This window comes from Macrobrachium nipponense, chromosome 8 (genome assembly GCF_015104395.2).
Source record: "Macrobrachium nipponense isolate FS-2020 chromosome 8, ASM1510439v2, whole genome shotgun sequence".
Taxonomy (NCBI): domain Eukaryota; kingdom Metazoa; phylum Arthropoda; class Malacostraca; order Decapoda; family Palaemonidae; genus Macrobrachium; species Macrobrachium nipponense.
This window is the reverse complement of record NC_087203.1, coordinates 1,892,168-1,913,375: the sequence shown is the minus strand read 5'-3', so window position 1 is coordinate 1,913,375 and position 21,208 is coordinate 1,892,168. Positions and strand designations below refer to the sequence as shown.

Genomic DNA, 21,208 nt, shown 5'->3' with positions numbered 1-21,208 from the left:
CACTGATCCCAATCTAACGACAGGGCGTCCGTGGCATAAGCCAGAGGGTCCAGGTTGGGGGCCACATAGCAAGGGAGCTTGTGGTTCGCTTGTGAGGCGAAGAGATCTACTTGGAGACCTGGGACTCTCCGGCATATCCACCGGAATGACCCGTCGTCTAGGGACCATTCTGATTCCAGAGGAACTGACCGGGACAAGGCGTCTGCTATCACATTTCTTACCCCCGCCAGGTGAGTGGCGGACAGATGCCATTTGTGTTTGTTTGCTAGGGCAAAGATGGCTATCATGACATGGTTCACATGCTTGGATTTGGACCCTCCTCTGTTGATGCAATGAACTACCACTGCACTGTCCAAAACTAGTCTTAGATGAGACTTTTTCGGGGGAAGAAGTCTCTTCAGGGTAAGAAATACTGCCATTGCTTCCAGAACGTTTATGTGGAGCTGGCGGAATTGAACTGACCAAGTCCCCTGAACCTGTTTGAACTGAGAATATCCCCCCCACCCGGACAGGGAGGCATCCGTGTGAATGGTTAACACTGGAAGGGGATATTGAAGGGGTACCCGCTTGTCCAAGTTCTTTACTTTTGTCCATGGACGGAGTTGATTGCGAAGGATCTGTGGAATTACTGACTTGTCCCGAGATTTGGCGTTTGCTCTCGATCGCCAAACTCGATTTATATCTTTTAGCCTTGCTTTCAGGAGGATATCTGTCACTGAAGCAAACTGAAGGGAACCTAGGATTCTCTCCTGGCTTCTCCTGATGTTTGCTTGCATTTGAGAAAATGTCTGACAGACTTTGCTATCTCTTTCCGTTTGGCCACTGGAATTGACAGATTGTGGGAAGACAAATCCCATTGGATTCCTAGCCACTGAAAACGAGACTCCGGAGTAAGTCTGGATTTCGTTTTGTTTATCTGGAACCCCAGATGTTCCAGAAATTGAACTACCTTTTTGGTGGCTTTGAGGCATTCCTCGACTGTTGGTGCCCAGATCAACCAATCGTCGAGGTATGCTGCTATCATTATTCCCTGAGTTCTCAATTGCTGCACAACTACTTCTGCTATTTTCGTGAATACCCTGGGGGCTACATTCAGACCGAAGGGCATCACTTTGAATGAGAATGTCTGATTTCCTAGCCTGAAGCCTAGGAATGGGCGGAAGTGTCTGGCTATAGGGATATGATAGTATGCGTCTGTAAGATCGATGGAGCATGTGACGGCTCCACGAGGAAGTAAGGTCCTTACTTGCGAGAGGGTAAGCATTTTGAACTTGTCGCAACGAATGAAAGAGTTTAGCCTTGACAAGTCTAAGATTACCCTTCTTTTTGTTGAGCCTTTCTTTGGCACGCTGAATAAGCGACCTTGAAATTTTAGATGCTTGACTCTCGCAATAGCTCCTTTCTGAAGGAGTTCCTCCGCATAATCTGTCAATTCCTTTGATGGTACTTGGCGGAATGATTTGATTGGAGGGGGATCTTTGATCCAACTCCAACCCAATCCCTTGGACACTATGCTCTGTGCCCAATTGCTGAACCCCCACCTGTGACGGAAGAGGAACAGCCTCCCTCCTACCTGGGGAGCCTCATTGTTGATGGGCGGGTTGACCACCACGCCCTCCTCTGAACTGCTTACTCCTTGCCGCCCTTCCTGTGCCACGCTGGCGAAAGTGGCCTCTCGCCCTACCTCTCGATTGCCTATTAAAGGGAGGGTAAGCCTGACCTTCATATATAGGGTTGAAGGCCAGCGAGAGTGCGTAGGAGGTCGAGGGTTGTGACTGAGGAGACAGCAGGAGGATGGGCTGGGTCTGCTTGGATGTAGAAGGTTGTCCCTGTTGGGTAACCGGGACGGCCTGAACGAATTGCTGCTGTTGCTGGTGTTTCTGGTAAGGCTGGAACCTTTTACCAGACTTCTTTGGTTTCTTACCAGCAGTGGGGGTGGATTCTTGCTTCCTCTTAGATGAATACCCCACCTAGCTCTAAGGCTTGGTTGAGCCTAGCAGCCTGGGTGTACCTCATTTACAGCGGACTCTGGGAAGAGATCCGCTCCCCACATGCTGGAAGCCAGGAGTCTATAGGTTCGTGCCTAATAGTGCACTCCTGCAGAACGTGCTTTCGGCAATTCCTCCTAGCTTGGAAGAAGTCGAAAGCATCCGTCTGAACCGTCTGAAGCTGGGACTTGGCCAGAATCTTAAACAAAGGTTCCGTGCCATACGAGAGAGCAGCCATCTCTGTGATAATCAGAGAATTGAGGGACCTGCCAAACCTAGTTCGAGCGTCGAACTCTGCCTGAATCAAGGAATCAGGCAGCCTTGGGAGCTTTTTCGCCGAACTGGTCCATAGCACAGTCCGGTTTGAGCTTACCAAGCGTGAAAAGTGGCTGGGCAAGTTCTCCCACAATTGTCTCCGAAAGCTGGGAAGAGCGGAGAAGTAGACTGTGGCATGGGCTCATCCTTGAGGACTGCCTGAATAGTCGTTTCTACTATTTTTGTAGCGACGGAAGAGAAGCCTCCTCCTCCATCGCAAAAATAGTAAAAGGACTCTTGAAAGCCTGGAGCTTGGTGTTGGTACACTCCCAGTCCTCAAGGCAGTGAACCCATTCGCGTTGAGCGTGATCTCTACTATAGAGAACGTTTCCTCCCTTGAGATCTTGTCCTCCCTAGTGAGCGCCGCTACGGTCAGCCTAGCATAACCAATGAAAGGCTGCGTCAATCCCGGAGGATAAAACTCGAAGTCCTCAATCCTTCGAGTTCCACACTCCGGGACAGAGATCATACCATCTTTGAACGGAGCGTAAGCGGCCACTCTCCATGGGTTCTCCATGGAGAAAGCTGGTAGTGACTCATAAGGTGGAAGCTGGAGAATACCAGCACTTGCTACTGGGGAGACTGGAAGAGGAGCCTGAGCAAGCCCAGCTACTCGGTCCTCATTCTCTCTAACTTCCTGTTAGAGAGATCTTGGATGGACTGGCCCGACTGAGACAGAGTGCTCGACAGTTGTGCGAACATCTGCTCGAACTTTGTTCCTATGGGCGGAGACTTGTGAGCCAACCATCTCACCTACCTGTTGATCATCCCACTGCTGAGAAAGCAGTGGGATCAAAGGTGCTAGGTCCCGCTACTCCAACCGGCGTTGCCGGAGTGGATGCGGTGGAGGCCGGAGAAGGCATTGGCTCTGGGGCGGGAGCACGAGCCTTCTCCTTAGAAGACTTGCTTCTAGAGCTCTTTGAATATGAAGAGCTCGGCTTAGCCTTCACCGCGTCAGCATAGGAAGTCGAAGACTTCTTAGCTGAAGAAGACGACGACGACTTTTTTTAGAAGTCGTCTTAACAAGGGTCTTCGGTTCTCTCTGTCCCTTCACCTTTGGGGGTACAGAGAGAGCGGGAGAGCGGGTAGGGATCTCAGATCCCAAAAAGCCTTGGAAAGAAGCAGTAGAAGAAGGGACAGGAGAAGATCCAGGAGCCCCGCCCAAGGGGGAAAGACCTTGGGCACCCCACACACCTACCTCAACCAACAAATCCTCAGCACCTACCGCCATAGGCTCAATATTAAGGTCCAAGGTTGCGACGTCCGGGACCGTCTCTTGCGTGGCCACGACCCCGAAAGACTGCTGCATCTCCTGCTGGATGGAGGCTATGAGAGGGGCTGCGGATATGGGGTCAACATACCCTGGTTGACTTGCCACCGGGGAAGATCTGAACGGCCAGCTTCTTATCCAATATGTAAGGCTGGCCTTTGGCGGGCGTTCTTCCCGAAGCCTCCCACCCACGCTTTCAGGTTGCTAGGGCGACTTCCCTCACACCGGCAGCCTGAAAGAGAAGGCGAAATGAGCTTCTAATGGCGGAGCGGGGTTAACAAGCTTATGACTAAGTGTTGTTAGTAAAACGATAAAAAGTCTATAATCGACTTACCCCCTCCACCAGCTGACTGGCCAGGTCGTAACAGATGGCGCAGGCTTCCGGGTGCCTGACGATCATGTCGTTGTAAAGGCGTGGCACACGGAGCGTGAGACCTGCACTCATCGTGGGCGCAGGGGTCGTACAACGTCGCGTTGCACCCAAGGACCTGACAGTTTGGTAGCATGTAAGTGGAAAGATACATAAGTATCAGGAGAACACTTACAGCCTAACAGTTGCTCCGCTGGTGCCGGAGCGAGAAAGTTAGATTAAACCAGACCCCGCCATAATACGTGTGGTAGTAATATGGTTGGTTTGTCCAAGGCTACGCCGGAGACAAGAGATAGAATCCAACCAGGTCCGTGGTGGTGTGAAATGAAACCACGACCGGACAACGGCGGAGATGGTATATATATAAAATAAATATAATTATAGAAATCATCGTAAAACTAGGGTATACCTTAAAATAACAATATGGTTGGTTTGTCCAAGGCTACGCCGGAGACAAGAGATAGAATCCAACCAGGTGTGGTGGTGAAATGAAACCACGACGGACAACGGCGGAGATGGTATATATATAAAATAAATATAATTATAGAAATCATCGTAAAACTAGGGTATATCCTTAAAAATAACAATAATTATCAAACCTTTCCCCTCCCGTCTACTAGAAAGAGTGCCGGGTAAGAAGCAAGCTCCCTTCCGGTAGCGGGGGAGAAAGGTAAGGATATAGTAGGCAAGCAATAGACCACTAGTAGTGACCACCCCGCCCGCTGGCGGAGCCAGTAATCTATAACCAAAGGTGCCCCGGCTGCGGCGAAGGCTCCGTTCGTTACAGAGGGGGAAAGGTGGCTGAGCAACTGGGGAGGGGGGAGGGTTCTCGGCGTAACACGGCGGGAGAGAGAGAGGGGGGGGGTGGCCTACTCCTCCCCCCCCGTCCCACAACTACCCGCTCGGAGACCCGGTACCCGATGAGTGGTCGCCCTATACCCCAGCTGGGGAGAACCCCTGGCCTCCGCCTCAGAGAGGGAGGGAGGAAGGCAACTGAGGTTGTCATGGCAACCAGGGGTCCCCCAGACCCCTCCCTATACCTGGTAGGAGGGAGGGGAAGGGTAAGGTGCGATGGAACACGTGACCGCAAGTGGCCTAAGCCGCGATAGCAACACAACCGTGAAAGGGCACGTGAACCAGACTGTACCAATACATGGGACATGCACCTAGGCTAGCCTAAACACCCTAAATAGAACTAAAATTACATCGTAAAGATGGAAAAGACACTTTAGTAGAAGAAAAAGAAGCCCAGGAGGGGGGCAAACTGTTCCGACGGAACAGAAGCCAACTCGGAGCCAGCGATAGCCAGATGAAGAGCAAGAGCCGGGATGCTGGGCTAGAACACAAAGAATAGCCCTAAATACCAAACTAAGAGAATTGGTAAATGGGCTAACCTAGCTAAAAAGGCGATGTAAAAAAAAAAAAAAAAAAAAACCGAATGAACGTGATATAGTAAGCCCAAAGTATAAAGAAGTCCCAGTATGGAAGAGGCGGGAATTCTTAACGAGGCAGCATGGCGCCGCCACGAGCGACCGGGAAACCGTACCGTATGACCTATTAGAAGGAAAATACTGGTTCCTGGAAGACTACTTGTAAAACACTACTTATGAGGCACTTAACTTAGCCGTTGCGATGGCAGCACGTTCCATAACGGATGATGAGGTAAATCAGAAAATAGTACACAAGCAAGAAAATGCGTACGACGCTTGGCGCTAATAATTAAGGATGACCGCTAGGGGCGCTGCTGTCCGTGGCGTCCCCTAGTAGTAGTAGTACGGCCGCATCGCCCGTTGGTATCAGCTCTCTCTTGTGAGGATTCTGATTGGAAGGTCTAATTGGTGAATGTCTCGTGGTAGTGTTCTCACTCGCCCCTATTCTCATACCGACACTTCTTTTAAAGAGTGAGCGAGTCAGTTTTACTGACATTTTCTAAATTTTGTTTTTCTCTGGTAATTTTAGATTAATTTTGCTAGAAAGAATGATATTAAGGATCCTTTCATAGGCCGACACGAGCTGAGCCCAGAAAAGACAAAATTTTTTTTTTTTTTTTTTAGTTTTTTGTAAAGTTAAGTGTTACAGTTTTGTTAATGTGTTTCGTAAAGTTTAGTTTATGTATGTTTTCCTTACATTTTTTTATGTGTTTAGTAAAGTTAAGTGTACATACGTATCTGCCGTTTGTCCTCCTCCTCTGTCGCCACTTTCAGAGATAGCCTCACTCGAAAGGTAAGCTTCCACATTTTACTACATACGTACAGTATTTCTTGTATACCATGTACACTAATACACTTTATTTACAGGTAATTAGCAGTACGTATTAAGTTAGGTATTGAATGGTCCAAATTGTTGTAGTATTTCATTGTTTATAGGTCAATTTAGCTTTATTATGAAAATTTACTGGGGTGATTTTGGAGGGCTGAAATGGATTAGCCATTTTACATGTAAAATGAGGTCCAAGATACGAAAAGCTCATGATACGAAGGCCGCCTCGGAACGGATTAATTTCGTATCTTGAGGTACCACTGTAGTTATAAGATATTCTCTTGTATACTGATAATCATTGAGTCAACTACTAAACTTGTAATGAAGTACGGCTCATTAAATCAGAGGAAGAATAAAAATGTGGCAAAACGTACAGTAAGAATTACAGATGTTGGGGATAATCTGTTTTTTTTGTGTACGTATATGCAATAATAATAGATCAACATTATTGTTTATTCTGCAAGCTAAACAATGTTTTATTGAAATTTTGCTTTGTTTTCATTAAAAGATATTTATTTTGTGAGAGAGAAAGTAAACAGTTTAGTGATTATGTAGAGATGAGCTCCACAGAAAAACCAGTGATTTACTAAATCTGCAGTTGCTGATTTGCGACTAAGCGAGGACCCGCTGTATTGTACAAGCACCATAATACGAAACGCCAATAACTGATCCCGCTGATAACCGGGGGCTGCTTGTATATGAAAGATATAATTAAGACCATGTCACCTACACACTGTGCTGCCAACAGCAGTAGTGAGTGGGTGATACGGTTCCAACAGGTAAGTGTATTCACTCCCTATCTCCTGTCCCCTTAACCTCCTGGGGGTATTCCAGGAATCACAAGTCGAACAGAAGGTCTCGTGATTGGGACACCAGTCACAGCCCTACCGCAGGACTTCAGAAAGGTTCTCAGATCTTGATGATGAGCGAAAATCGGCGTATTTTGGTGATATTTGGTGCCAGACAAGCGCCACAGAACCAGATTGCTGGTAAGCAGGGACTTCCTATACCGTGACCACCGATAGATACATCTACTTTCAGTGGCCTTGATTATATGCCGTAGCGGCTGTACAGAAATCTCAGGTTTTTACTTGTTTAGAGGTGTATTCTATATTACAGGATTTTCTGTGGTCCAGCTGTGGCCTGGTCCAAAGGTTCCCATATTTAAGAGGTTGGACTGTAAGAAATAAACTCAATATTGTGATATTTAACAGCAATTGTCTTTCTGACCTTGATCATAAACCATTAATAGAATTATGTGTTATGTAAGGAATCGATGAAATGTAATTAAGCTGTTATAATTTTTTTTCATTTTTGTAGGAAGTCATGTGCATATCATGGGTAGAATGGATATCACATTGGTCGTTGTGGTCCATATACATAGCTCATTTTGCCATGAATTGGAGCAACTATATCATAATGCAGTGGCTTCCCACTTACCTGTCACGCACATTGGGAGCCAACAAAGAGAGTATGAGCCTCACTGCTGTGCCTTATATCATCAGTTCCCTGTGTGGAGTTGGTAAGTGTTACTTTTGAAAAATCACAAATGAGTGCATATGTAAAAATACAAACCAGCATTGCTTTATATTTCCATACATTTTGGTTTAAAGTGGGTGACAGAGTAAAGGATTAGGAAAAAGTGTCTCCTGCTAACCAAAGGGTTAAGATCCTCACATACCCCATACCTCCCAAGTCACTATGGAATAAGGCTTTGGTACTTAGTGTATATATAATTTTCTCACTCAATTTTGGTTTTTGTCTGTATTTTCTTAGGTTGTTTACCCTCCCTCTTTCTCTTTTTGTTTGTTTTGCCTAATGATTGCTGCACAGCTTATGCACTAGATTATTGCTCTAAACCCTAGTTCTTACACAAAAACATCTGTTTTTTAGTCTCAAAAAGTGAAGTTGATATGCTTATTCTTACATCATTTTTTGAAACATCAAAGCCTAGAGCTACTTTTGAGTGTTTTTGTTGGTGTGCCTAAGTTGAAGAGATGTCCAAGACTCATTGGCTGTCAAAGCAAATTTATTATCACCAACTGAAATATCCTCACAAGGTATGCTCTAAATTTAGAGGGAATCATTTTATTCATCTGTGCCATAGGCTTGCGAGTATTGGCAGGAGATTGCATGAGGGGTCATGAGAGGAAAGCAGTGCATAATCACCCTTTGTGCTCTTCGCCCTGATAATTTTTCTGTAATTCTCATTGTGCTCTCAGCTTGTTTGAACTTACAGCCAAGGATCTTTCCATTAAGAATCGTCATCAGACATGACTTTTATTAGTTCCGGTAATTTTTCGTCTATTAGCCATAGAAAACATTATTAACCATATGTTTGAATAGTACTTGTTAAATTGTTGGTTGCTGTAAAAGCAAAGTAATAATAATCAATCTACTGCTCCTGCTATGTTAACCCCCTCCCCCTCCCCAATTCTCCTTTTACCTGCTAACCTTTCTGTCCTTGTTGCTCCTTGCCTGCTTTATGCTGCTTTTCCAGTTCCCATTTGGATTTTAGCTATTTCATAATGTTATTCTCATACTGTTTAGGATTATATTATAATTCCATTGTAGTAGGATGTATGAATTCTTGTACTCCCCATACCACTCTTTCTCTTCACTCACTGGCCAGCTCCAGCCCTTTCCAAGTCTGATGCTCTAAAGCCCGCCACTAATGTTCAGTTATGTCTGTGCAGTTATAACAGAACGTTAAGTGGACAACCTGGACAGTTTCCTTGCTTGCGCAGGCAGCCTGAGTAAATAGCTCATCTCAATCGAAGAGCTTCCGGTCAAACGACTGCACATGCATGCGGTGCACTGCAACATTAATGTGATGGAGGCAATTTATTTTGTCTCAGTTTGCTGTCCGTCCGTGGACAAATAGCATTTACCGACCAAAAACATTGAGTTCAGTTTTATTAAATTGAAAAGTGTTTATATCTAAATTGATGATATAGTATTGGATTTGCTTATTTTAATCATTGAAACGGATGTCGGAATAATATATATTTATAATTTTGACCTTTTTCCATGGGAAAAATAATTGTGTATAATGAAAACTGAAAATGGCAGAATTATTCTAAAATGTCGCGTAGATTTAATTGAAATCTATATGAATGAGACTTAGCTTTGGCAAGTAGAATCCGAAAGCTGTCGTAACAGATTAAGCTTGTGTATGTATATTCGTGGTTGTAAACCATATATGCAAGTCAGTTGTTCAATGAGAATAAATATTTTCTGGGCTCAGCTCGTGTCGCTGCGCGAAATATCCTTTAATCTATTATTTCTAGGGTAATGTACTAAACACATACCAGAGAATAAATAAATAAAGAAAAGGTCAGTATAACTGACTCGCTCACCCTCCAAGAGGGTGTCGGTATGAACACTATGGCGAGTGAGACCACTACCACGAGCCAAATGCCAATAGAATTTTCTCCCACTACAAAATCCCCCTAAGAGGAGAGCCGACCCACAGAGTGGGCAGCAACTACTACTACTACTCCATCCCATGCTGCCGACTGCTGCGCCTCTGGTGGACATCCTTTTCAGTTAGCGCACACGATACACACGTGCCCTTTTTTTCTCGGTGTTTTTTGTGCCCTTTTCTTTGGATTTATTTACCATGGAGCGTGCAGCCATCGCAGCAGCTAAGTTAAGTACTCATGTTTATTGCTAAGGTTGTTTTTCCGGCCCTGAGCCCGTATTTGCCCGTTTTTTAGGTATAAATACGAAACTCTAGGTCGGAAGCATGGCAGCATGGTTCTGCTCGTGGTGGGTTCGTTCTTGGTCGCCCATACCCAGAACATCCCCTTACTTAAGTACGCTCTATTTTAATTATCCGCTTTGTTTAGGGTACAGTCTACACGGTTTTGTCATGCATGCATGTCTTTTACCTTATGTAGGCCCCTTCCATCCAGACCCTAGCCACGCTCTTAGTATCGGCCTCGGCTAGCTTTGAGTGGTAGACTTGCCTTCGGGTTAGTCGTACACTCCTGGATTTTTTTCTCCTACTTTTTTGTTTTGTTTTCTTTGTTTCATGATTATTCATTTGAATTATTTATATGATTTTGTGTAGGTTAGTTAGGCGTCTGGCTGCTTAGCTAGGACTGTGGCCCATAGGGCCTATATGCTACCGCTCTTTCAGTTCGGTTGCTTCCCGATAGCATCTCTGATCAGCTGGTTATGTTTCTAGGCTTAGTTGTCTATTATTTGTTCTTACCGCCCCGTGGTCACTACGTGATCACGAGGCAGCCAGACGCCTGTCCAGTCACCCTCCCCCCCTCCTCCCGCCTCTTCATAATAGAGTCGGGGGGGTGGGTCGGTCTGCCATGCTCGCTCCGCATACCCGAGCCTGCCTCCCTCTCTCCCCCAGGCGGTGGGAGTAGGGGGACGGGACAGACCCAGACTGGACTCGACCTCTCCGGCTTCTCGGTCCGCCGGATGGTAAGGTGAGGGGGGACTGGCCTTTCCCCCCTCCATTGCAATTGCTACTCCGTCGCTCCGTTGCTTAGCCCGAGTCTGTATGTCCTCATCGCTCTTTTCCCACCTTACTAGGGGCTCCTTTACTACCGGAGACCTGGCATCCAGCGGAAAGGGGCTAGTCCACCCAGCAGGGTGGACCGGGGCATACGGTTGGTCCCTTCTAACCACTCCGCCTCGCTGAGTTACGACACTCCGCCACGCACTGGACTTAGTCCGGTACGTTCGAGTTTTATAGGTTTAAGATCTATTATGTTAAACTAGTAAGTTTATCTTAAGTACCTTAAACCATCCCCCCTCCCTTACCTGTCTCACCGGATCTCTCCGGGGTTATAGCCTATTCAGGCGATAAGGGAGGGGTTATGCCCAAAATTTTTCCGAGCTCCGGCATGCAACGGAGTTCTTCTGTCCTTAGCCTGTAAGTGATAGCCTTTAAGATACTCATGTGTCTTTTCACTTACAGACCACCACTGTGAGATCCGGGATGCGCCGCCACACTTCAAGACCCATGTGGACACGAAGTTTGCCGGTCCCATGCTCCATGCGCGACTCCGCACGGGACATCCAGGTCTGGTACCACGAGACGTGTACCATCTGTTATGATCTGGTGAGCCAGCTCTTAGACGGGGTAAGTATTCCAACTCCGGTAACTGGTTCTCATTTGTTATAGTGCTTAAGTTTTTACATTAATCACTAACTTAAGATAAAATTCATGGGGTCTTGTAGCCCCTATAATTTTAAGTTAAGCTTTTAAATTGGTTTTAGGTTTTAGTTTTAAGTTTAATCTTAAAATCTAATCAATACCCCCTCTTCCAGGCTCCAGCTGTGAGGGATACGCACTGGCAACCCTGCGGGCCTGGGTCGGCGGTTTTGGGAAGAACGCCGCCAAGGGTATGCCCTACATTCTTGAAAAGAAGTTGGCGGTGCTAATAATCTTCCCCGGAGGCAAGGCTACAGGCTACGTCGACCCAGCAGAGGCGGCCCCCGACTATCGCTTTCATCCAGCAACAGCTGGCTGCCTCGTTGAACGGACCAAGGCCAAGGACATCTCCTCGGAGTCGCGACGCTTGATATTAATGTGGAACCTATGGTAGGTGTAGACGACCTGTTGGTCGAGGTAGGTACGTTGGACAAAAAAGGGATGCCCTTGGGTGCAACTGGTTCTTCTACTCCTGCAACCTCTCCATCCTTCCAAGGCTTTACAGGTAATGAACTATATACTTCTCCTGACCACTTCCGTTAGACCCAAGGTCAAGGGTCAAGCAGTGAAAACCTTGACGAAGACGTCGTCGTCGTCTAAGAAGACGGCATCGGCGTCATCTTCTTCTCGTAAGTCTCCGGCTAGAAATCCCGGAGCAGAGAGATCTAAAGCTTCTGGGTCCGGCTCTAAGTCCTCGAGGAGTAGATCCTCCAGGGAGAGATCTCGTACTCCAGCGGAGTCGTCAGTTCCGTTACCCTTGGTTCCGGTTCAGAGCCACCCTTCCACCTCCGCAGCAGCTCCGGCTTTGGACTCCAACGCTGGTCTGTTGCAACAAGTGGGCGATCTGGTTGGGTCTCTGAAAAATAGCATGGAACAAATGATCTCTCGGTTGTCTGATAGGATTACCTCTCAGGACAACATTATAGCCGGACTGAGCCAAGCTCCACTAGCCTCTCCTCCACCTTTCAGCACAGGCGGAGCCCAGCTACCCCCGTATGACTCTCTACCTCCGTTCTCAATGAACAACCCTTGGAGAGTAGCGTCATACGCCCCCTTCCAAGACGGGCTTATCTCTATCCCGGAATGTGGAACTCGGAGGATTGAAGACTTCGAGTTCTACCCGGAAGACCTTCAACCTCCGTTCATCGGCTACGCCAGGCTCACCGCCTCAGCCATGACTCGGGATGATAAAGTACCAAAAGAGACAGTCCTCTATTCACGTGACCAGGCTCAGAGAGAATGGCTCAGGTGTCTAGAGGACATGGATTGTTCCAACACGAAAATCCAACCTTTTAAGAGTCCGTTTACGATCTTTACGATGGAAGAGAGTACCCCGCTCCCTTTCTTGACAAAGATCGCGACAACTACTATTCCAGCAGCCCAGAAGGGGGATTCCATGCCTCAGCTGAAGGAGGCAGATCCTACGTCTCCTTTACTTCCTTCAGCCGGTGAATTGTGGAAGATCTTTACCCAACACCTTCTCAGCTGGCAAACTCAAACCAGACTGTGCTATGGAGCAGTTTGGTGAGAAGCTACCTAGGCTTCCGATAGCCTTATTCAGGCGAATTCGTGGCCAAATCGCGGTTAGCCAGGTCGATTAATTCCATGGCTATGACCGAGGTGGCTACCATTGCCTATGGGTCGGAGCCACTCTTTAAGCTTCTTACCAAATCTTTGACTCAAACGGTGCAGTCGGATATGTTTGAGTTCGCCACTGCTAGGACGAATTGTAGGAAACATGTCCTACAAGAAGCAACAATTCGGCACGAGCCGAATAAGTTGCTTACGTCAAGCATCTGGGGAGTAGACCTCTTCCCAGAAGCGATGGTGAAGGAGGTTCAGTCAGAAGCTACGAGATTGAACCAAAGCCTTAAAGACCGTTGGGGTCTTACGGCCAAGAGACGACAGGATCAAGCCGGTAAGGGTAAGGCTCAAAGGAAACCTAGACGTTTCCAGCCCTACCAGAAGAAGCAGCCACGCTTTTCTCAACAAGTTCCGGCTGTTGTCCCTTGGTGCAAACAGCCCAACCTTCCACCTCAAAGGCTCAGTCGCAGCCGATTTATGTTATCTCCCCTCAGCCTCAGCCCTCCACCTCTTACGCCCTCTCTCCAGCCTACAACCAGGTCTTCGAGGGCCAAGCTTCACAGAAGTATGACCGCTCGGGTAAGGGAGGCAGAGGTAAGCGATCCTTTCGTGGGAGAGGATCGGGAGATCCCTTTAACAGAGGAAAACATTTCAGGGGAGGCCGAGGGGGCTACCAGAACCAATGAGGAATTTCAGGTAGGAGGGAGGCTGTTTCACTTTCGCCACCGCTGGAACTTCAGCAAGTGGGCTCAGAGCATTGTGTCAAAAGGCCTGGGTTGGAGCTGGTTAACGAGCCCACCCCCATCCAGACCTTTCCGCCAACTTCCTTCCAAGGAATTGACGGAGTATGCGGAGGATCTCCTTCAGAAAGGAGCTATAGCGAGAGTCAAAAGGTTAAAATTTCAAGGACGCTTGTTCAGCGTGCCAAGAAAGGCTCACAAAAAAGAAGGGTAATCTTAGACTTGTCCCGCTTAAACTTAGCCATTCGCTGCGACAAGTTCAAGATGCTCACGATCTCGCAGGTGCGGACCTTACTTCCCCGTGGGGCCGTCACCACCTCTATCGATCTTACAGACGCTTACTATCATATCCCTATTGCAAGACACTTCCGTCCGTATCTGGGCTTCAAGATAGGAGACCAGACATTCTCCTTCAAGGTAGTTCCTTTCGGGCTCAACGACCTAGCACCCAGGGTGTTTACGAAGCTGGCGGAAGTAGTAGTTCAACAACTAAGATCGCAAGGGGTTATGGTAGTAGCGTATCTCGACGATTGGTTGATCTGGGCTTCAACAGTCGAGGAATGCAACAGAGCAACACTGAAAGTGATTCAGTTCCTGGAATATCTAGGCTTCAAGATAAACAGGACCATGTCAAGACTCACTCCAGAGTCAAACTTTCAGTGGCTAGGCATTCAATGGAATCTATCCTCCCATACTCTGTCGATTCCATCAACCAAGAGGAAAGAAATAGCGAAGTCAGTCAAGCAATTTCTAAGTCACAAACTGGCGTCAAGAAGAACTCAGGAAAGGATCCTGGGCTCACTCCAGTTTGCATCAGTGACGAACATCCTGATGAAAGCCAAACTGAAAGACCTAACCAGAATCTGGCGCTCACGAGCAAATGTCAGGTCCAGGGACAAATTATCCTCAGTCCCTCTGATTCTAAAGAATCGACTCCGGCCGTGGGCGAAAGTCAAGAACTTGTCGGTGTCAGTGCCCCTTCAGTTTCCTCCACCGGGGATCACCATCCACACGGACGTCTTCATTAAGAGGTTGGGGAGGATATTCCCGTTCACGAAGTTCAAGAACGTGGTCACCTCAGTTCCGTCAGTTCCATATAAACGTACTGGAAGCAATGGCAGTGTTCTTGACTCTAAAAGGTTACGTCCGCCAAAGTACTCCCACATAAAGCTAGTCCTGGACAGCGCAGTGGTAGTACATTGTATAAACAGAGGAGGCTCCAAATCACGTCATCTAAATCATGTCATGGTAGCCATCTTCTCCCTGGCGGACAAGTTCAGTTGGCATCTCTCCTCCACTCATATAGCTGGAGTGAGAAACGTCATAGCAGATGCTCTATCCCGATCAGTACCTCTAGAGTCGGAATGGTCACTGGACAACAGTTCGTTCCAATGGATTCTTCAGAGAGTTCCAGGTCTACAAGTGGATCTCTTCGCATCTCAAGCGAACCACAAACTCCCATGTTATGTGGCCCCCAACCTGGACCCTCTGGCCTATGCCACGGACGCTCTGGCTCTAGACTGGAACAACTGGGAGAAGATTTATGTCTTTCCGCCAGTGAATCTTCTCATGAAGGTACTGAACAAACTCAGGACATTCAAGGGTCAAGTGGGCTCTAGTAGCCCCAGACTGGCCGAAGAGCAATTGTACCCTCTAATTCTGGAACTGGGTCTTCGCCCTCTTCGGTTCCCCAATCCCAGGCTCTCCCAGTCAGTGCAAACGAAGACTGTGTTCGCTTCCTCAGGGATTCTCAAAACCCTAACTTTATGGATTTCATGAAGTTTGCAGCGAAAAGGGATGCGAATATTGACCCTCAAAATATTCTCTTCTTGGAATCCGATAAAAGAGATTCAACTTTGAGACAGTATGATGCTGCTGTCAAAAAGTTAGCAACCTTCCTGAGAGAATCAGATATTAGGATCATGACAATCAATTCAGCTATATCCTTTTTCAGATCCTTATTTGAAAAAGGCTTAGCAGCTAGCACGATTACGACAAACAAGTCAGCCTTGAAAAAGATTTTTCAATTTGGTTTCAACATAGACTTGACAGATTCCTACTTCTCGTCTATTCCCAAGGCGTGTGCTAGACTTAGACCTTCTGTAAGGCCTACGTCAGTATCATGGTTCTTAAACGATGTTCTAAAGCTGGCTTCAGAAACCAATAATGACATGCTCGTTTATAATGCTATTAAGAAAAAGAAAAACTCTTAAGTTTTTATTAAGCTTGGCCTCAGGAGCTAGAATTTCAGAACTGTCGGCATTATCCACAGATCCGGATCATATTCAGTTCCTTCCCACAGGGGAAGTGCTACTTTCTCCGGAACGTAGCTTTATAGCTAAGAATGAAGATCCTTTGATGAGGTGGGAACCATGGAAGGTACTACCCCTTCCACAAGATGTATCTCTTTGCCCAGTTTCAACCTTACGAGCCTTTCTGTCTAGGACCTCCTCATCCTCATCGGGTCCTCTCTTTAAGAGAGAAAAAGGTGGTACTTTATCTATTAAAGGTATCAGGCAACAAATCCTGTACTTCATTAAACAAGCCAATCCTGACTCTTTTCCAAAAGCACATGATGTCAGGGCAGTAGCCACCTCAATTAACTATTTCCAACATATGAACTTCGATGAGTTGAAAAAGTATACTGGATGGAAATCGCCGACAGTGTTCAAACGTCATTACTTAAAGTCCTTGGAAGCTCTGAAATTTTCAGCAGTAGCAGCGGGTAACATAGTTACCCCCGACTCCACCTAATCTTTAGTAGAAGATCCAGTCCTCCTTTTCTACCTGCCTCACCCAACAGTTCGTCTATTCCTGCCTTGTTCATCTACGGTCACCTTGTGTCTTAGCTGCTTTTATGATGATGTGGTGGGTGTCCCTTATTTTTTTGCTAGGGGCACTCACAATTGATTATGGATATTGATCTCTTGGATGTCATCCCCTTATTTTTATGCTAGGGGATACATCTTAATTGTAATGGTTACGGGTTTTGTATATTAAGTTATATACATTCCTTTATATATTATTATTGTTGAGTTTGTTTTGTTCAACTTATTATGTTAATTGCTCTGGATTTCTGATACATAGCTTACACAGATACCATTTTGGTACATATATGCCATATTACCCCTGTATATATGTAAATTACCTTAAGTTAAGAAATATTATTAGAATTAAGTTTAATTTAAGCAATATTCTATTTTGTATCATTGTGTATATGTATCCTTATTAGCAATTATATTCTTTTATTTATTTACCTTTTATTTGAGACCTCCTTTATTTTGTTGATTTTGTTTACAATCTTGTGCTATTTCTCTGGTACGATTTCGCGCAGCGACACGAGCTGAGCCCAGAAAAGGGATTTTTGACGTAAGGAAAAATCTATTTCTGGGCGATTGGCTCGTGTCGCCAGCGAAATCCCGCCCTACCCATCCCATCGCCCAAGATTGTCTGCTCACTTCAGGATGGCCACCAGAGGTGCAGCAGTCGGCAGCATGGGATGGAGTAGTAGTAGTAGTTGCTGCCCACTCTGTGGGTCGGCTCTCCTCTTAGGGGGATTTTGTAGTGGGAGAATTCTATTGGCATTTGGCTCGTGGTAGTGGTCTCACTCGCCATAGTGTTCATACCGACACCCTCTTGGAGGGTGAGCGAGTCAGTTATACTGACCTTTTTCTTTATTTATTTATTCTCTGGTATGTGTTAGTACATTTACCCTAGAAATAATAGATTAAAGGATATTTCGCTGGCGACACGAGCCAATCGCCCAGAAATAGATTTTTCCTTACGTCAAAATCCCTTTATTATGACAAAATAATGTAAAACAAGAATAGGCCTATATGCATCTGTTCATGATTGTGCATGTCATGTATGTAACTCATTTTTACTACTTTCTGATGAAACATAATCAAACATTATTGGACTATGTATATTTATTCATAGCTTACATCCACGTAAGTTCGTATTGAAATGATATTAACTAATCAACATACTAATGAAACAAAGGAAAACAATAGTAAAGTATGGATTTTCATTCACTGCAACACTTCTTAAGAAAGTCAATCTTCCAATGAAAACAAATTGGTATTAAGGGATTTTGACGTAAGGAAAAATCTATTTCTGGGCGATTGGTTCGTGTCGCCAGCGAAATATCCTTTAATCCATTATTTCTAAGGTAAATGTACTAACACATACCAGAGAATAAATAAAATAAAGAAAAAGGTCAGTACAACTGACTCGCCTCACCCTCCAAGAGGGTGTCGGTATGAACACTATGGCGAGTGAGACCACTATCACGAACCGCTTGCCAATAGAAATCTCCCACTACAAAATCCCCACAAGAGGGGAGCCGACTCACAGAGTGGGCAGCAACTACTACTACTCCATCCCATGCTGCCGACTGCTGCGCCTCTGGTGGCCATCCTGAAGTTAGCAGACAATCTTGAGCGATGGGATGGGCAGGGCGGGATTTCGCTGGCGACACGAACCAATCGCCCAGAAATAGATTTTTCCTTACGTCAAAATCCCTTTTCTGGGCTCAGTTCGTGTCGCTGCGCGAAATCGTACCAGAGAAATAGCACAAGATTGTAAAATAAAATCAAATAGACAAAAAAGGGTCTCAAATAAAAGAAAACATAAATAAGAAATATAATTGCTAATAGATATACATCCCACAACAATGATACAAATTTAGAAAATATTACTTAATTTTAACTTAATGCTAATAATATTTCTTAAATTTAACTTAAATGTAACATATTTACAGGGCTTACATGGAAAATATGTTGAAATCAGTATCTGTGTATAGATATTATGTACAAAGAACTCACAGCAATTATAACAGTCATTGAATAGAACAAACTTGAATAATAACATAAAAAAGGGAATGTATATGACTTAAGATACAAAACCCGTAACCATTGTACAGGATGTGTCCCTAGCATAAAAAATAAGGGATCACATCAAGGAAGATCATTATATACAATCAATTGTGAGTGACCCTAGCAAAAAAATAAGGGGCACCCACTAAACCATCATAAGAGCAGCTAAGACTCAGGTAAACGTTAGATGAACATGGCAGGTATAGACGAACTGTTGGGTGAGATAGGTAGAAAGGAGGACTGGATCTTCTACTAAAGACTAAGCAGAGTCAGGGGAAACTATGTTACCCGCCGCAACTGCTGAAAATTTCAGAGCTTCCAAGGACTTTAAGTAATGACGCTTAAATACTGTCGGCGATTTCCATCCAGTATATTTTTTCAAATCATCGAAATTCATATGTTGGAAATAATTAATTGAGGTGGCTACTGCCCTGACATCATGTGCTTTAGGGAAGGAGTCAGGATTGGCTTGCTTAATAAAGTACAGGATCTGCTGCCTGATGCCTTTAATAGATAAAGTACCACCTTTTTCTCTCTTAAAGAGAGGACCCGATGAGGATGAGGAGGTCCTGGACAGAAAGGCTCGTAAGGTCGTTACTGGGCAAAGAGAACTATCTTGTGGAAGGGGTACAACCTTCCATGGCTCCCACCTCATCAAAGGATCTTCATTCTTTGCTATAAAACTACGTTCCGGAGAAAGTAGAACTTCCCCTGTGGGAAGAAATTCAATATGATCAGGATCCCTGGATAATGCCGACAGTTCTGAAATTCTAGCTCCTGAAGCCAAGCTTAATAAAAATAGAGTTTTTCTTAGGAGCATTATAAATGAACATGTGTTATTATCTGTTTCTGAAGCCAGCTTTAGAACATCATTTAAGAACCATGATACTGACGTAGGCCTTACGGAAGGTCTAAGTCTAGCACAAGCCTTGGGAATAGACGAGAAGTAAGAGTCTGTCAAGTCTATGTTGAACCCAAATTGAAAAATCTTTTTCAAGGCTGACTTGTTTGTCGTAATAGTGCTAGCTGCTAAGCCTTTTTCAAATAAAGATCTGAAAAAGGATATAGCTGAATTGATTGTCATGATTCTAATATCTGATTCTCTCAGGAAGGTTGCTAACTTTTTGACTGCAGCATCATACTGTCTCAAAGTTGAATCTCTTTTATCAGATTCCAAGAAGAGAATATTTTGGGGATCAATATTCGCATCTCTTTTAGCTGCAAACTTCATGAAATCCATAAAGTTAGGGTTTTGAGAATTCCTGAGGAAGCGAACACAGTCTTCGTTTGTACTGACTGGGAGAGCCTGGGATTGGGAATTCGAAGAGGACGAAGACCCAGTTCCAGAATTAGAGGGTACCAATTGCTCTTCGGCCAGTCTGGGGCTACTAGAGCCACTTGACCCTTGAACGTCCTGAGTTTGTTCAGTACCTTCAGGAGAAGATTCACTGGAGGGAAGACATAAATCTTCTCCCAGTTGTTCCAGTCTAGGGCCAGGGCGTCCGTGGCATAGGCCAGAGGGTCCAGGTTGGGGGCCACATAACATGGGAGTTTGTGGTTCGCTTGGGATGCGAAGAGATCCACCTGTAGACCTGGAACTCTCTGAAGAATCCACTGGAACGAACTGTTGTCCAGTGACCATTCCGATTCCAGAGGAACTGATCGGGATAGAGCATCTGCTATGACGTTTCTCACTCCAGCTATATGGGTGGAGGAGAGGTGCCAACTGAACTTGTCCGCCAGGGAGAAGATGGCTACCATGACATGATTTAGATGTCGTGATTTGGAGCCTCTCCTGTTTATACAATGGACTACCACTGCGCTGTCTAAGACTAGCTTTATGTGGGAGTTCTTTGGCGGACGTAACCTTTTTAGAGTCAAGAGCACGGCCATTGCTTCCAGTACGTTTATGTGGAACTGACGGAACTGAGGTGACCAAGTTCCTTGAACCTTCTTGAACTGAGAATATCCTCCCCAACCGCTTAACGAAGCGTCTGTGTGGATGGTAATCCCCGGAGGAGGAAACTGAAGGGGTACTGATATTGATAGTTCTTGACTTTTGCCCAAGGCGTAGACGATTCCGTAGAGAATCTGAGGGACTGAGGATAATTTGTCCCTGGACCTGACATTTGCTCGTGAGCGCCAGATCCTGGTTAGGTCTTTCAGTTTGGCTTTCATCAAGATGTTTGTCACTGATGCAAACTGGAGTGAACCCAGAATCCTTTCCTGGGTTCTTCTTGACGCAAGTTTGTGACTTAGAAATTGTTTTACTGACTTCGCTATTTCCTTCCTCTTGGCTGATGGAATCGACAGAGTATGGGAGGATAGATTCCATTGAATGCCCAGCCACTGAAAGTTTGACTCCGGAGTGAGTCTTGATTTGGTCCTGTTTATCTTGAAGCCTAGATATTCCAGGAACCGGATTGCTTTCAGTGTTGCTTTGTGACATTCCTCGACTGTTGGAGCCCAAATTAGCCAATCGTCGAGATACGCTACTACCATAATCCCTTGCGATCTTAGTTGTTGGACTACTACTTCCGCCAACTTCGTGAACACCCTGGGTGCTACGTTGAGACCGAAGGGAACTACCTTGAAGGAGAATGCCTGATCTCCTATCTTGAAGCCC

At 45.6% G+C, this 21,208-nt stretch overlaps 1 protein-coding gene across 1 annotated transcript in view; it reads left to right on the top strand.

Annotated features, from left to right (window-relative positions):
* The window catches only part of LOC135222582 (uncharacterized), a 384,420-nt gene that overhangs the window by 253,646 nt on the left and 109,566 nt on the right, over positions 1-21,208 (top strand). The window contains exon 6 of the mRNA XM_064260656.1: positions 7,523-7,724. Within this exon, the coding sequence (XP_064116726.1) occupies positions 7,523-7,724 (202 nt within the window). The remainder of the gene's footprint in view (positions 1-7,522; positions 7,725-21,208) is intronic.